The sequence below is a fragment of the Hypanus sabinus genome, chromosome 2 (genome assembly GCF_030144855.1).
Source record: "Hypanus sabinus isolate sHypSab1 chromosome 2, sHypSab1.hap1, whole genome shotgun sequence".
Taxonomy (NCBI): domain Eukaryota; kingdom Metazoa; phylum Chordata; class Chondrichthyes; order Myliobatiformes; family Dasyatidae; genus Hypanus; species Hypanus sabinus.
In genome coordinates, this window is record NC_082707.1 from 197,302,180 (window position 1) to 197,319,557 (window position 17,378).

Here is a 17,378-nt window from a genome sequence, read left to right on the forward strand (position 1 = left end):
TCTCTCTCTCTCTCTCTCTCTCTCTCTCTCTCTCTCTCTCTCTCTCTCTCTCTCTTTCTGACGGCTATCCCACAATCCATCTCCATCCCGCATCTTTGCATTATTTCCAATTTATTTTCTGTCAGGGGCTCTGATGAAGATATTTTTCTCTGGAGTCTCCGTCTTTCCGCTCCAGATGTGACCGACTATGTCTCGCGCGCAAGCAAGGCAACCCTCAGCATTTAAGTAAAAGGGAATTTTCGCGTAGTAACAAAAAAACCCACACAGACGAAGAAATCTACCTCATTGCACAAATAAAATAGATTTATTTTAATAATATGCATATATTTAAATAATATTTCAGCCTGTAGATATTGTTATTTGGGGTTGCTTCTCTTTTAAAGGGAAATTTAAGGTGCAGTTGCACACTTTGCCTCTAATAGTCAGGATGACAACAAAACATTCAGAGTTTTAATTCTGCAGAGTTAGTTTTTAAATCGATTTGAAGGAAAGTTAATTGCGCTTTAATATATTTCAGAAAGATTTTTTAAAAATATGCAATCTTTTTATGCCTTTGGAGCTTTGTATGCGGATCTTTGTGTGTAGCAACTGGATGTCGCTTTACAATTTTTGCTTTAGTTACAATTTTTCCCTCTCCTCCGTGTTTTTATAATTTGTAATTTTGCTGAAAACAACCCCCTCCAAGAAAAAAGTTTGTGCAATTGAGAGTTGTGAGCTATCCTTTTTGCATGGATCATTGTGCGGGTGCCCGCTTTTCGTTGTACTGTTTATTTTTGTAGCTTTTTTTTTGGGAGTGGTGTTTTAAAAAAAAGAAAATGTTTGAAAACTTGCAAGTGGCGCGTGAGGCGGGCTGCCCAGCGCGAGACAGTGGATGGAACGCGGCGATCGCAACGTTCGAAACGTGGCCAAATAAGGAGAAAGTCGGAATATTTATGATTTTTATTCTGCTAAAATTTAAATAAATATATTCTTCTCCCTCCCCGAAAAAGAAATAGCATAAATCCATTTCGCTGCGGAGGCAGCCAGCGAGGTAACCCCTCCAAACAAGCGATCTGTTTCTTATTGTTATCCTGAAATTCTGGAGATTATAATTTTCCTCTCCCCAAAATAACTGCGATTGCATTTCTCCTTTCCAACCAAAAATGTTCTTATATTTTTGCTGCTGGTTGTATGCGTCTCCGTGCTGAGGTTGGGATCTCATTTAATTTTTTTGTTGAAAGATCGGTTTGCATATTTTTTGCAAACTGGATAAAGGTAAATGTATTTAGATACGATTGGAGAATGCTTTCTGTTTGTAGATATTAAAAATGTTTGAATGGAAGGACTGTTTAAATAGGGGATAAATCCAAGACGTTCTGCTATTTATTGTGTGTATTTTTCACTAAAAGAATATAGAATAGTCACTCTTGCTTTACGCTTCCGTCTTTATGTTGTTATAAGAGCGCAGACTTCTTATTTGAGAGCTCAGTAACTCGCTGTAAAGGTAGACGAGTCTGAGGCTTTGCAGTTCTTAATTTTCTTTTGACAGCGCGATGTTTTGCTGGGGAGGGGGAGATAGGGAGGAAAATTAGAATTTGTCCCTTGAAAACGATTCCGGCCCTATTCAGTGAATGCATTTCAGCGATAAATAAATGATTTTGGAAATCGGAAGCCACGTTTTCCCCGCTCTAAGTTTCATTTATTTAAATACACATTTGTGGGATTAGCTATTTCTCTACCCCCCCCCCCTCCCCCGCCCAAACTTGCTCTTCCCTCGTTGTCAATCCCGAGCTCGGGAATACCAGAAGGAATCTGGCGCTCTCCCTCCTTTTCCAATACCTTTCGCCCGTGACAGAGATTTGCAGTACAGTACCCCGCCGCTGTACTTGAGCCCATTTGCCCAGTGTATTCGCGACCTGCAACTTGCATCGGTGCTTCTGAGCACCGCGGACCCCGAGCACAGTGATTCGTGCGGAGTGCAGTGCTTTACCGATTGAATCTTAACCCTGCCGCTTTGTCGGAGTGCAGCGTGTGCTTCGGGGAGGGTGGGGTGGGGGGGGGGGTTGAAGAATTGTAAATATTTTAAATATGGGTTCCAATGTGCAAGGTGTGCGTTTTTTTTTTGCACGAGTTTATACTTTGCAATGGAAACGTGTTTTTTTTTGTGTGTGAATACTACGTTAAAGCATCCTGCGCGCGGTCTGGCGGGGAAGGTTACTGAACGGCTGCGGAGCATGGAGCATTAGACATTGAACTTGGGCTTGCACCAGGTCTGAGTTGGACTCCTGCCTGTCTTTGTTTTTGCATAAAGAGCTGGGGGGTTGGGGCACAGTGTGCGCGTTAGCAAGTCTAAAATTTCCATTTTTGAGAATAACAACAATCGGGGGCCTTCGCGCACAATTTATGATGCATCCCTTTTCTTTGCCGAAACGGATCCTAAGCAGAACAGGATGATTAAGATTTTCGATTTTCGGTCGGGTTTGAGACAGTTTGCAATTCTATCTATTAAACTTTGTCCAGGGCTTTTTCTTAACTTAAAGCGCGTGTCCCGCGCTGGGGATCGGCAGCGACGCGCGGCTACCGCTAAGGGGCGCTCCAAGTCAACTCATCGCTGTGTTACAGCTTCTTCTGATCCATTGACCAGGGCTGTTACCTGTCTGACCATCATACATAAATAATGCACCTCTGGATCTATACAACACTTCGCCGTTGGACTTATTTTCAATGCAACATATTCTTTTTATATTTTTATTCAAAAAAGACTACCTGTTTTTGCATTTTGCCTGCTGTTACTATACAGTAGCAACCTCTGAAACATAATGCTAGTTCTGTTAAACCAAAACACTCTTTTCAGAGGAACTTGGATCATTCCAGACAGAGGTTATAATTAAAATAATGGATTGAAACGTTCCCAAGAAATATGTTGGTATTGTTATTCTTATTTGAATTAATTTCAAAGGTTTTCAGCACCTGATAATGAATATGGAAAGAGTGTAACTGTCGTTCTGTTTGAAAAAGATCTCTGTGTGTGGTGGCAGAGAAATATTTGTCGTATTTACAGAGATACTTTGTGCTGCTTCACTGATGTGGTTTTGTTTTTAATTGTACATGGTCTGTGCGAGGGAGAAATCTTTTGAAGGTGATAAAAATATGAATTTTCTCTTCAGCGCTGGTGAGGAATTGAGGCAGGAAGGGATTGTCTTCTTGTTTGGCTGGCTCCAGGGAGGACCAGACCCCAGGCCAGCGATGAGCAGGGAACGATCAGGGTGCCCTTCCACATCTCAGCCTTCCGTCACTGATTTTCATGCTTATAAAACCCGGAATATAACAAAAAGTGCCTTAAGCAAGTTATTTAGAAATAAATTAATGCAGAGAGGATACACTTCAGCAGTTGTACACACGTCAATGAGTAAGGTTAGATGAATATCATCATTTTCTTCCAAAAGTGACAGCAGATGTGGGAATTGATTAATGATAGAACAGCCACCAAGAGTATATTTGCCATTTTTTGAGTCTTCTGATATTAAATATCATAGATTTTATTTTGCGTATGAAATGCAGAATATTTTTATTGAGCTGGTGTCACCACTCTGCGTTGTAGTGTGCATATGTAAAATATATGTCATTGGCCTAGATTTATACGACGGCTTCCCCCCCCCCCCCCCACACACTCGTATTATTTAGCAGAAAATAAATACGACTTCTCCGGTCTCACAAATCTGTTTGTTGCTGCTGTTCTGTTGGAGGCTTTTGGTGCCCGTTAATAAGCCTTGAAAATATGTTTAAGTCCCTTTCAAGTGACGGAAAAACGAAATTGTACCCATGAAATAATGAGGCTTCCTGTAATTCGGTGACAGCGCAAGTTGTTGAACTTTGAGGGACTGTCTGTGCAGAGCAGTACAATGTTACACTCCTGTCGCTACAGAGGCTGGGGGAGGCAGATGAATCAGAGTATTCCTCATCGTGCTTTTGTTTCCCAACCTCGCGCCGTTCCTCCATCTCTCCCTATCGTTCTCACTCTCTCTTTCCTGCTCCTTCCCTCCCCCCCGCACCCCCTGTTGTACCCTATTAATGTAGAAACGTGCTTGTACATATTCTATCACAAACACAACCTAAAAATTATTTATTAAAATAATTATTTATTATTAAAACCTGCTGGTGGCTGGGAGGTAGAAGCGGTTCCACAAAAGGGTCGTGCATGCCCCCACTTGTGACGCTTTCCCTGTTAAAGTGGCATTTCTTATTTGGAATTGAGGGAATGTTAGACTCGATCGATATTTCAGCAGCGGTCCCATCCTCTGCACTTGAGGAGTTACAGCCTGTTGGCTGTCTGTGAATCTACACATAGTTCTGAAGCAAATTGGGGAGGTAGTGATGTACGTGCCTGACCCTTCCCCTCCTACCTGCTTCCCCTCCCAAAGAATAATTACCCAGCCAATCATCACCGACTGATTAAGTTAACAAACACGAGGAGTGAACCCAAATTGGGGCATAAAATGACACTGAATTAGGCAGGAAGTTGGGGCGGCATTTTTTGTCCAGATTTATGATTATTCAGCAACATTGTTCGAGAGCAGGCCTTTGCACTTCAGGCTTTGTTTTTGGCGGATTTCCGTTGAAGTGTAGATCATCCAGCAAAAAGAAAAATATCTGCACCACCCTTCACTCAGATTGCCAACAGATAAATGCAAGGAAAAGGGGACACCTCCTGCCTTCTGCCTCCCTCTGCCTAGCAGTCCCGCAGGATTTCAAATAAAATATATGTATTTTTAAATCTTTCTGCTTGGCTGGGATATATCAGCAGCTAAAATGATGGCTGTGCCAATTTTTTTGGCGTAATCTGAAATAATTTATCAATGCAAATATATAATGCATTTTTTCTTTATACAGAGAGACACATTCATAGATACACTAGTAAAATTTCTTTATTAAGTTGGGGTTATATCTATGTAAACATGTGTATTAAATTAGGAAGGTTTTCCCCACATAGATTCAAAAAATTACTATGCCTAATCTGTACAGGCAGAAGTATAATCTGCTTGTGTCATTCAAATAAAGTTAATATATAATAGAATTCCATTCTTTCATAAATGAAGAGAGACACACAAACTACATTAACAGTATAGGATGCAACATGTGTGAATATTATAATTATTTATAATAATGTTGGGTTATATCATTGGGTTTTATATTATGTTAATGGCTGAGTTGTGAGATGACTTTATCTAAAAGATGGCTCTCCTTTCTCCCTCTCTTCCCCACTCTCTCTGTCTGGTCCCTCACGAAGCAGAGGCTAACCATGTGGAGGCAGCGAGCACGGACGAGGAGGATGCGTCCATGGCGGGCCCCGCTGGCGGAGACCATGACCTGCTGACCTGCGGCCAGTGCCAGGCTCACTTCCCGCTGGCTGACATCCTCATCTTCATCGAGCACAAGAAGAAGCAGTGCAGCGCGGCGGCCGGCTGCTTTGACAAGGCAGTGGATAAACGCAGTCCCTCGCCTCCTCACCCGGAGCCCAGGAGGGTGTCTGAACCCGTAGAGATTGGCATCCAAGTCACCCCCGAGGAAGATGACCGGCTGCTAACACCCACGAAAGGAATTTGCCCCAAGCAGGAAAACCTTGCTGGAGGTAGTGTGTCAGATACCCCTCAGTGAGGTGATAATTGGCCTCTTGCGTGTGCATGTAGGTGTGTGTGCGCGTGCACGAGTGTGCGCGCGCGTGTATGTGTGTGTGCGTGTGCTCGCGTGCGTGCTCTTGTACTCTGTGACGTGAGTGCAGCCACAACAATACCACGCCACTGTTGAGAGATCAAGGCAGAGTTTGGTTAAAAGTTTTCCTAAGGTTTTCTTCAAACTACCACTTTGTGAGTGATCCACTCTCGATACGACATGGGGGGGATGTGGTAGAGGGTAAACACACCTGTGCACAAACTGCTTTGGCACTCTCTCGTCGTTACTGTGTGTAGCACGCCTCACCTGTACGTACACATCCTAGCTCGCACGTGCACGTGCATGCATTTTCTCCGCAGGCTGCCCTCTCGATACCTTTGTGTGCCTTTATTATAAGCATTGATGTTTTAGTTATGGTTCCCCACTGTTGCTCCAGAAAGTGTCTGGGATGTATTGACACTGCTGACTATAATGTTAAGAAGAGATTGCTTTAACCATGAGTAGTGCCGATATTTTACTCTCTTGTTTTGAAAACGGTGTTCTGGAATATTGTGCAAGATACCTGCTTTATTGTGTTGGCTAGTTTTATGTCTTTTGGAGGGAAATCATATTCATCTTGTCACCCTGACACAGGGAAGAGTAGGAACTGATTTTTGTTTAAGAGTAACGATTCTCGTTTTGTGCCTGGATTCCAGAAGGGACTTCTTTCCCTGATTTCTAGAAAGGAGACCTTTACCTTTTGCCCAGGAAGTCAGCTTTTGCCTAACCCAGAAAGGAGGGTTACCTTTATTCAACAAAGGAACCCACGCAGGCAAAATGAAAGTTAAGGGCGGAGGCAGCGTGGTTTGGATTTCCTTGTTGACGTTGTTTATAGGGGCTGATTTTTATTCTGCACATGTGTGTGTGTTTTACTTCACTGCTCAATTGTGTAGGGGCTACTGAGTTGTATAGGAAACTATCTAAACAAATACTAAGTTGTGTGATGGGTTCAGTGAAATTATGTCTGCATTAAAAACAAAGCTCTTCCAAGATTGGAGTTTGGATGAACCGAGGAAGCTGAATGTGGACTTTCTGGTAGTTTTCCCTGTAGGACACAGTGGTACCCTGACCTGCTATTCCCTCATGATGACGGGGTGCAAATCTCAGAACCCCTTTCTCCCGCAGACTTCACCGGAGGGTCTGCTGCGGTTCATGACGGTGGCTCTGCACCACCTACCCGAGGGTATTCCGAGTCTGAATGCTTGGCTTGTACCTGTCCCAGCAGGCGTACTGACGGCACCTGAGAGGCGTGTTATTTAAATTGTCCCGTGACAGCAAGTGAGATTTGGGAGAGTTGCTGGCTTAATGTTGTTGGGTTGTTTGGTCAGCGTTCAGCGTTTCCCCGGAGTTTCTGTGGGTGTATCTGTGTTTATCTGTGCATACGTGCGTGTGTATGTACATGCACATGCTTGCATGCACACCTATCCGTGTGCGTGAATTCAGGGTTTGTATATTTTCTGTCCTGTGTGCTGCTTAATCGTAAATCTCCAGAATAAGTGTTTGCAGTGCATTTCTGTGATCTCTTAATGTAATTTTAAAAGGCATTATTGCTGGTGCTGGTGTTCTTTTGGAATCAGAATCAGGTTTAATATCATCGGTGAATGTCATGAAACCGAAGAAATATAAGAAATAAACAAAGTGGATTTCTGTTAATTGGGACACATCAAAACCAGTGCATTTTGACCCAATTAAGCGGCTATCCGAATTACCTGATGTTTCATGGAAATAGTTAAAAGGTATATAAAAGACAAACTGAAAAACAAATTATGTAATTAAATAACATACAGAACAAATTAGAACATTACTAATACTGTTACAGTGCTGTAGAACTGTTTTAATTCTTAATATTTATCAACGGAGAAATTCATCCACATTGTGTTCTTTTGACTGTAAATGAACAAAATCAGTGCAAACACCTAGTGCATAGGATTGACTTCATACAATGCTGTGGGTGATTTCATCCTCCAAATCTTCATTTTTGTTGTAACGTTCAGGATGATTATTGATACCGTAAAACTCTTCATCATTCTTAACTTGTTGAAGTAGTGAAATCGGAACATTTTCACTTCCAGACATTTCTGACATCTCCCAGCCTGGAAGCTTGAAACTGCAAAACAGTTCCAAATTGTCGTTCAGTTTGTTTCCCACCATCAATGACAGGAATCACTGCTTTTTTAAGCACAAGCACACGCAACTGTTGTCATTTTAAACTGCCTGCTCTAAGCATGCTGTAGCATCTAATGGCCACACAAGTGCGCATGCTGACACTAGTTAGAACCTGTTCAGGGACAATCTCCTGTCCCATTTAAGTGGCATTGTGTCTCCAATAAACAAAGGGTACCCTGGCAATTCTCTTGATTTGTTTTTGTTCTTAAAGAGTTGTCCCAAGAATTCTGAAAGTATTTTTAAGAAAACAGAGAGAGAGGGGGAATGAGAATGAATTAACCAATGGCCCAATTAACTGGAATCCACAGTGTATAAAATTTACAGAAGTAATGCAAAAAGAGAACAAAAAATCGTGAAGTAATGTACATGGGTTCATTGTTTTTATAAATAAAAAGGTTTAAAAGCTTTCGTATGAAGAGAACTGTTTTATTTTAGCATTTAAACATTTTCAGGATGTAAATGACTTGGAAGAAAATGTTGAAGAATTCAGTTTTGTTTTGGTGATTGCCCATGTGGTGAAGTGTCTTTTGGACCTGTGAATCTGCCTGTAGAGGGATGGATTTTCAGGTGATGCCGAGAGGGGTGGGGGTGGAGGTGGAGGATGGTTGTATTTCAGTGTTTAGCGGTAGTCAGCCGTGTGAAGGAACGCATCAGCTGCTTCCACCCCACCGGTCCGCCCCGGTGTTTGGGAGTCTGCTGGCAAAACTTGAGCTGTGTTTTATGGATGTGTAGAGTGAGGATTTGGACTTCCATATCACCCACGTTCTCTTCCCCCCCTCCCACACACACACAAACTCCAACTTTCTCTTTCTGTGCATTCCTCCTCCCCCCCCCCCCCCAGGTCCAGCCTGCAACCGTCTCCCAGGTATTCACTTTCTTTCTTGTTCACCCCTCCCATGTACCAGCACTCTCTCTTATTTGAACACAGTATCTTCCCCTTTCTCTCTCTCTTGCTATCTCTCCCCTTTCTTTCCTCCATCCCTCTCCCTCCCCTTCCTCCCTACCCCCGTCTCCCTCCCCTCCCTCTCTCCCCCTTTCTGTCCCTTCTTTTGCTCTTTCCTCCCCCCTCTCAGTCTCTTTCTCCATCTCACTTCCATCTTTCTTCCTCTCTCTTCTTGCCCCTCTCTCCCTTTTTGCTCTCTCCTCCACCTCTCAATCTCTTTCTCCGTCTCTCTCTCTCTCTCTCTTCCATCTTTCTAACTCTCTTCCTCCCCTCCCTTCTCTCTCTCTCTCTCTCCATGTTCCACCGAGCTAAATCCGAAACGTTGGCGAAGCTTTGCGTTGAAAAACTTTGACTCGTCCTGCTTTGCTTGTAGTGAGGTCGAGGAAAATATTTTTGCAGAGCGGTGGGAGCGGGTCAGTGTCACGGGTTTCTGCATCCTGCGGGACTGCTCCTCCAGTGCCCGCTTCCTCACGGTCTGCGGCGGCCACCGATCCCGAACCGGCCCCTCGGCTTTCACACTTTCACACTTTCACACACTTGCACACTTCTGCAGATGCGCGCGCACACGCATTCTCTTGCAGGCAGTTGCAGGAAAATAAAGAAATACGATAGATTTTATGTGCATCTGTACGGAAACGAAGACTGACAAACAATGTGCAAAAGACGACAAATTGTGCAGCCTTGCTGAAGCCGGTCGGGAGCCCGTCGACGGGGCACTCCCAAGACGCCTGGTGTGTGTTATTTGCCTTCGCAATTCACGTTAGACATGTGAATGAAGAACTTGGAGCTCAGCTCTCGGTCACTGTTGCTCCCGACGACCTCAGCCCGACTCGGGCACTCCCGAGTGAGGCTGTGCTCCAATTAATTCCCTGTCCCACCATCAAAGTTTATTTATACAGGAAGCCCGAGTTATAGCACCAAGTGTAAAAGGTGGGAAAGAGACCCGCTTAAAGGAGAAGTGTACATGGGATACTGGAGAGAAAAAAAAATGTTGTACTTGACTTTATGTGAGTTCATGCGCAGCTCGGTGTGTAGCTGCAGATTGCAGTGTCCGTGTGTGTGTGGGAGAGAGAGAGAATCTGTGTACGTCTTTGTGTGCATGTGTGTGTGCGCTAATATGCATGCGAGTGATATCTGTGAGTGTGCATGTGTATGATTTTCACTCCCTCGGGGCTACCCTTTCTTTTGGGAGTGACTTGCCCCCTCATTATTTAATCACCCGATTTCACTCTTTCCTCGTGTCCGGTTCCCGGAGAAGAGATCAAATGCTGAGGAAGGTGGTGATTGGTTGGGGGGAGAGGGGATCAACCAATAGTATAAACTCTCATGAAAAATTGTGAAGCATTCTGTAATGTAGAACTGCTGGCCAAGAGTGGTTATTGATGATGAAGCATTCAACACTGCAGCTTCAGTTTAGTTACATCTCCTGTGAATTCTCAAATTCTAGGTCTTTTTTTCTTGTTTTGCGGCCTGTGTTTACCACAGACCTGAAATGACAATTTTATTTGCTTTCAGACTGGGAAGGGAGGGGGGCAAAAGCCCGAATAAGAGTGTGGGTGGAGGGGAAGGCGTAAAGAGGGTGGGGGGGGGGTGTAGAAGTTAGAGTAATTTTATTCATGCCATCAGTCCCCAGGCAGACTACGGGGTGTTTCACGTCATTGTGGCTGTTGAGGCTATGGTGAGAACGGGAAGCCAAATTGAAATGAGTAGTGGCAGGGAGAGCTTCTGGTGGTGGCAGACCTGGTCCCAGCCTGTGCCGGGCCTCACCAACATAGAGGAGGCCAGGTTGGGAACACTGGATGACGTAGATGACCCAACACCCCCAGGTGAAGTGCCACCTCACCCTGAAGGACTCCATAGACGCTGCCTGATCTTGTGTGCGTTGTTCTGGATTTCCAGCATCCGCAGAATCACTTGTGTTTTGTTTACATCTGTATTGCTTCTGGTATATTCCCCCTTCCCAACAGCAACAGCACAGGGTGACCGGTATATGGAATGAACTGCCAGAGGAAATAGTTGAGACAGGTACAGTATATTATTGAGACTTCAAATTGGACAGGTATAGGTTTAGAGCAGGGGTTCCCCGCCTTTTTTATGCCATGGACCCCTACCATGAACCTAGGGGTCGATGGACCCCTGGTTGGGAACCCCTGATTTAGAGTGATTATCGGCCAAAAGCAGGCTTAGCTAGGAATGTTGGTTGGCGTGGAGCAGATGAGCCCAAAGGGTCTGTTTCTGTACTGTAGAATTTCATATATGGGAGAAATCATAAATAATTTTATAGGGTATTGTGTGGCTGAGCCTTGATGCTGAAGAAGTGGGCCGTTGAGCTTTCAGACCGAGGGTACTGGTTGAAGCCAGTCTGCTCTGCTTGAATGGGGGGGGGGGTTTGGGATTTCCACCTCTTGGGAAGCTGCCATAGGCTCTTGTAGGCGTGAATTGTTTTAGACGTACTCAGAAAGAGCGTGTTGTTTGGGTATTGTTTTCCCGATCTCCCCATTTCCCTTCTCTGGCCCATTACTCATCAGGTTCCTGGGTCCCCTGAAAGCAGGCCCACACTGCTTCATTTCCCCCAGGTGTGAAGAGAGTGACAACCCAGAGAGCCATGAGCACCACCGACATTCTGGTCTGACCCATCACCAACTAATTAGCGTAATGGTCCCTGAAGAGAATCTGGGGAAAAAGTGCCAGTCTGCCTGACAGCAAATAAATAATAGAAGAAACCTCGGGGAGGGGGTGGTGCTTTGCCACCGAAGTTTGCCCTTTACAGCAGTGGGCAGTTCTGATGTTCACTGATCACACAAGAGAGCCTCCATTTTGTTGTATTAAACTGCAACCTCTGGAATGAGGGAGGATACAAGATTCAAGATTGTTTAATGTCATTTCCAGTAAAGGAGACTGAAATAATTGTTCCTCCAGATCCAATGCGGCATTAAAAAATACAGTAAGATAAAGAACACAATAATAGGGAAAAACACTATAAATATAAATTTATAAGATAGCTCATATACGTAGATTGGTGGTGTGTCTATAAAGTGATGTCTGTGTCTGTACATAAGGTGACTCTGACCGGAGGTGATAAAGCAGTGGTGGTTGGGGTTGTCGAGGGGTGGGTTAGTGGGCAAAATGTCTTTATAGCTCAGTGCATTCCAGAGTTTAGAGCTGAATTCCAGCATTGTCTGTAAGGAGTTTGTATGTTCTCCCTGTGTCTACATGGATTTCCTCCCACAGTCCAAAGACGTACCAGTTAGCAGGTTATTTGATTATTGTTACTTGTCCTGTGATAAGGCGAGGGTTAAGAAGGTGGGTCGCTGGGCAGTGCATCTTGTTTGGCTGGAAGGATCTGTTCTCTATCTCTAAATAAAATAAAACATGGATATTTTCTGTGTGATGAATTGCCCTGATTCTATTCCTGATATAACATTGTGGTTTGAAAATAAAGCACAGCTATTGATGTAAAGAACTTGCTTTTCTCTGGGGTTGCTATAGTGTGTGTGTGTGTGTGTCTCAATTTCCAAAGTTTCCAGCTCTTTGAGCAAGTTGATTCCTGAACTGAACGGCTACCAGCCTTGTCCGGAGTTTTGTCTTGGTAAGACGTGTCTGTTTTTAAATTGGGTTTCTGTATTCGCCTTCTTCCTCCACCCCCGCCCCCCCCCCCAACCTCTGTCCTGTATGTAACTGGAACCTGGTGGTCACCAGTTGGTGCGGGGATCTGTGTGCAGGTCAGTGTTTCTGGCTGGCCAAGTCTAATTAGCCTTTTGTGCTTGCAGTCTGCCAGCACACAGCACCAGGAATGTTGGCACACACTCTTGTCTGTAAGACAGGCTGCTGCAGCGCAGATAACTGGACGTGGATTAATGAGACTTCCGAAAATATTGGACGGGGCTCCGAAACTGGTTAAAAAATGGCACCCAGGAAAAGTTTCTCCCTCAGAGTCCAGGGACTGTACTGAGATGGCCAAACTCCTCGGGGTGCTAGCTAAAGTGGTTGCCCCCATCCCAGTTCAGTGGGTGTGTATGAGGCACAATTACAATCCCTGAATGGGAGCAGAGCTGCCACCGGCAGTGGACTGGCTTTAAACGGATCTCGTTTATCCCCTCATTGTTAAATTAAGTCTTTAAGTGTCGAGCGACAGAACGCTATAGTTTTTAATGAAGAAAATTGAATACAATAGTGGTCTTCGGTGAGGCTCTACATCTAGACTACTCTTCGCAGTCTTGGTCTCCTTGCTTAGCAAAGGATGTTAATGTATTGCACCCCTGCAATAGCTGGGTTGTCTCAGGAGGAAAGGTCAGATAAGCTAGACTTTTATCTGCTGGATAAAGAGTTAGTAGGCTTGATTAATCACTGCCTGTTATGCTGCTGGTGTTTAGGGCAGCAATGAAGGTCCTCTGTCTCTGTCTGTTAGAACGACTCTTCATTGCTGTTTCTGTAACAATTGCTTTTTTTCACCAGTCAGGGTTGTTAGTGCTGAGATGGATCCCTGAACCTGGAGGACTGGTGGACCACTCTTAGTCTGGCCTCTACCCTTTGACCTGTTTGGCATGGGTGACCCTAAGAACCTAAGCACAAAGCCCTGACTCCAGCCAACACAGCTCTCTGGGTTATTGAGGCATGAAAGCCTCCAAACTCTACGACAAGCTCGTGGTTCTCTTGCCGGAGCAGGCTTGATTAAAAGATGTTAAATGCTGCCGGTTTGTGACACGACTGTTGTGGAGGGTGTGTTTCTTCCTGTCAGAGAAGCTAGAATTCGGAGCCTCGAACTGAAAGCCAGATTCTGTTTATATCAGACAGATGGGGCGTAGTTGTCCCATGGAGGATTGTAGGGGTTGTGAAACTCTCTTCCTCAGAGGGTGGCAGAGACCTTGATAAGGCAGGTGGATGTGGGGACGTTGACGCAAGATATTGCTTGGGAGCAGGTCACCTGGAGCACTTGCTTTCGTGTTTCACTGTCTCATTGTATTTCCAGTCTGCACTTCAAAACTCAGCTCTACTGATTCCTGTGTGTGGCCAATTCAGCAGCGGTGTCTAGTCTGTGGTTTACTTACTGAAGAAACATACTTCCACCATATCCCTCCTCAATAATGCTTGTTGAAGAGCGTGTGTATCTCTTCAACACTACTGTCTAATTGGTATGGCAGGAGGAGTGTTTGGTCCATTGTTTGACCAGCATCTTCACAGCTACAACCTGCAGGGCTCCTGACGTCCATTTGCGCTTCAGGGGCCTACTGTACTGCAGTCAAGTTTGGGTGGAATCTGATTTAGAGAATACCCAGGAAAAGTTTCTCTCATTCGGTCAGAGATCAGATGGCCAATTCATTCACTGCTCTCCTGCAACCCGTTGTATTGTCCTGTCCTACAGAGAGAGTTTCTTCCATGTTGAGGAGACTAAGGGGAGATCTGGAAGCTTCTTTAAATCTGGACGGATGAGAAAGCCTGTGTTGTTATTCATCTAGATGTTGACTGCCATGGCATAGGTTTGGTGTGGTAGCTGGAACAGTGTTAACTGGATAGTATGGGTTAAAACTCCCTAGTTTGATATTCTGTGTCGTTCCATGGTCCAGCTTGTAGTACAGATCTACGCTAATAAACTCATTTAAGATAAGATCTGTAAATCATTAACCTACACCCCCCCCCCGTACAGCTTCTGTAGTCTCAGCCAACACTGTTTCCAACTTTGTGAAATTTTGGGGTACTGGCTATTCCCAGAGCCCATACATGACCCCAGAAGTCTGTATATTTAAGAAAAACCGTATCCCTGTTCAGAGGAAGATGATTGGGGGCAATGTCTGTTCTCCAGGTTTCCTGCGGTCAGGTAGTAGCTGGGTCTCAGGGTGCTGGGTCAGAGAGTTTCCGCTTGTGTTTTGATTTAGTCTTCTCACCTTCTCACCAGTCCAGAGAAGTTCATGGTACTTGGTTGGTGATGATCCCCGTACCTGCAGCAGAAGTGCAGGGGCCTCCCAGCTCTCATCCCGGTGTAAGGGCACCACAGGGGGTGCATTATTAATGGTGTTTTACACGGCGCATTGTGATGGTGTCGATGATTTACCGAACTGCTCACACATTTGAGCCTGCTGATCCCAGGTTTGACCTCTCTGTCACTGGGAAGCAAACCCCGCTGAGCCCCAAGGAACTGGCAAAGAGCAACGGATGCCAACACAAGTTCCCCCCCCTCCAACCCCCAACCCCCCATTGTGCTTCCCGGCTTCAGCGGAGAACGTTTTTACGCAGTGAATGGTTAAGGTCTGGGAGGTAGAGCTTCAAAGCCGTGGTGAGGGCAAAGTGAGTTGTTCTCTCGCAGGGTGTGGGCATCACTGACAAGGCCAGCAGTTACCGTCCATCCCTAATTGCTGCTGAGGAGGTGGTGATGCATCATGTTGAAATGCAGCAGACTTGGTGACAGTCAGGAGAGTAAATCATCCCTTTTAAAAGGGGAATGGATCAGCAGAGTCATAGGATCACACCACACACAAATATGACCTCCTTGCCTGTCACGTCCATACTAATTCACGGCCCATCAAAGGACCTTAATTTTAATGCGACTTCCCCCTTCCTCTCCAGTCCTGAAGAAGGGCCTCAGCCTCAAAAGTCGACTGTTTATTCATTTCCATAGACGCTGCCTGACCCGCTGAGTTTCTCCAGCGTTTTGTATGTGTTGCTTCTATTTTTAAGGTGATTAGAGGGAAGTATAGCAGGGGATGTGAGAGGGAAGTTTTTTTACACAGAGGGTGGTGAGTGCCTGGAGCACCCTGCCTAGAGTGGCAGCAGAGGCAGAGATAGAGGGCAGGTATTCCCAACTGAAGTCCACGAATCCCTCCGTAAACGGTAGAGGTCCATGTTATAAAAAAGGCTGGGAACCCCTGAATTAAGGGCATTTATGAAACTTTTAGATCGACACATGGATGTTAGAAAACTGGAAGGGTATGAAGGAGAGAATGGTTAGATTGATCTTAGAGTAGGTTGAAAGATTGCAGGGTGAAGGGCCTGTTCATTGTTCTTTGAGCCTATTTTCCGGGGCTGTGAGAAAGCAAAGGAGTATTCTACTAAAGGGGCAATATATATAAAAGGCTGAATGGACATGCTGTTCCAGATCATTTATTGAGCGCACTGCAGCAAAAGCAAAGAACGCAGTTATTTCTCGGTGTATGGTTCCAGCAGTTTGATGCTGGACAATCACTGTTCTGCCTTCGTTCTGTTTAGCTTTCATGTTGTCAACAGGAGTTTCCACTGTAAAAATCTGAATCAGGGCCTGCTTTTAAAATGGACCGCAGGGGAAAGTTTTAAACCGAAAAGCTTCGATCTACATCGGAGAACGGCCAGCTGGAAAGCCCAAGATACCTTCTCAAGTATCTGAGCCAGGAACCAACCACAAATAGTATACACTCAATGGCCATTTTATGAGGTACCGCCTGCCTGTACCTAATAAAATGGCCACTGAGCGTATGTTCACAATTTTCTGCTGCTGTAGCCCGTCCACTTCAAGATCCAACGTGTTGTGCATTCAGGGATGCTCTTCTGTACACCACTGTTGTAAAGTGTGCTTATTTGAGTTACCCTCACCTTCCTGTCAGCTTGAACCAGTCGGGACGTTCTCTGACCTTTCTCATTAACAAGGCATTTTCACCCACAGAACTGCTGCTCACTGGAATATTTTTTTGTGTTTTTTTTTTGCACCCTTCTTTGTAAACTCCAGAGACGTGTGTGAAAATCCCAGAAAATCAGGAGTTTTTGAGATACTCAAACCACCCCGTCTGGCACCAACAAACATTCCACGGTCGCATTTCTTCCCCCATTGTGATGTTTGGTCTGAACAACAAGCGAAACTCTTGACCACATCTACATGCTTTTGTGTGTTGAGTGGCTGCCACATGATTGGCTGATTAGATATTTTCATCAACAAGCAGGTGTACCTAATAAAGTGGCCACTGAAATTATTTTCTTTCTTCCCTCCTTTTTACTCACTCTCTCACTCTCCACTAATATTTCCTTCCTGTTTGTGACTGGTACAACCATTTCTTAGTCTGCTGGTCTTTCAGGCCGGTCTAATTAATGCTGTCAGTTCACTCATTGGCATTAACCTCTGAAGTGATTTGTAACTTGTTAAATTTACAACTTTCGAAAGGCTGCCAGTGTTGAGGAAGACTTACGGAACGTCAACATTTTTCCTTTGTGTTAAAGCCTATTACATTCGGAACTCTGAGAAACCTGCCAGTCATTCACAAGCTGTAGCGTTCAGTGACGTTTCTTTAATGGATTTGGGCATTCCTAAATGAAGACTGATTGATTACCTGCTTGGAAGATCACCTACTCTGTCCACATCTACCCCTCGACCACCTGTAGCCATAGTACTAGCAGGCAAACCAACTGCTCCTAATTGGCTATTCGTATCATCTTAAAAGCTGTTGGAACAGTGTTTATAAATTGAGGGATCAAATCTCCCAGTATTTTACTGCCTGTTACTCCGCTGGCATTTAGGGCAGCACTGAAGTTTCCTCCATCTCCGGTGCTGTTCAGGGCTTCCTTCATCGTGTCAGTAGCTTCCTCTCAGTTTTCACTACTGTAAGTCATGCAAGTCCCAGGT

At 44.8% G+C, this 17,378-nt stretch overlaps 1 protein-coding gene across 4 annotated transcripts in view; it reads left to right on the forward strand.

The window, feature by feature from the left end:
• Positions 1-63: 63 nt before the first annotated feature.
• Positions 64-17,378, forward strand: part of bcl11ba (BCL11 transcription factor B a) — a 183,188-nt gene continuing 165,873 nt past the window's right edge. For 2 of the 4 annotated variants that reach the window (XM_059962421.1, XM_059962443.1), the window contains exons 1-2: positions 64-243; positions 5,270-5,608. In XM_059962421.1, coding sequence (XP_059818404.1) covers positions 5,317-5,608 — 292 coding nt within the window. In that variant the 5' untranslated portion in view covers positions 64-243; positions 5,270-5,316. Of the gene's footprint in view, positions 244-1,243; positions 1,255-5,266; positions 5,609-17,378 lie in introns of those variants that run through there. The other 2 variants (XM_059962426.1, XM_059962433.1) reach the window with 2 other exon arrangements.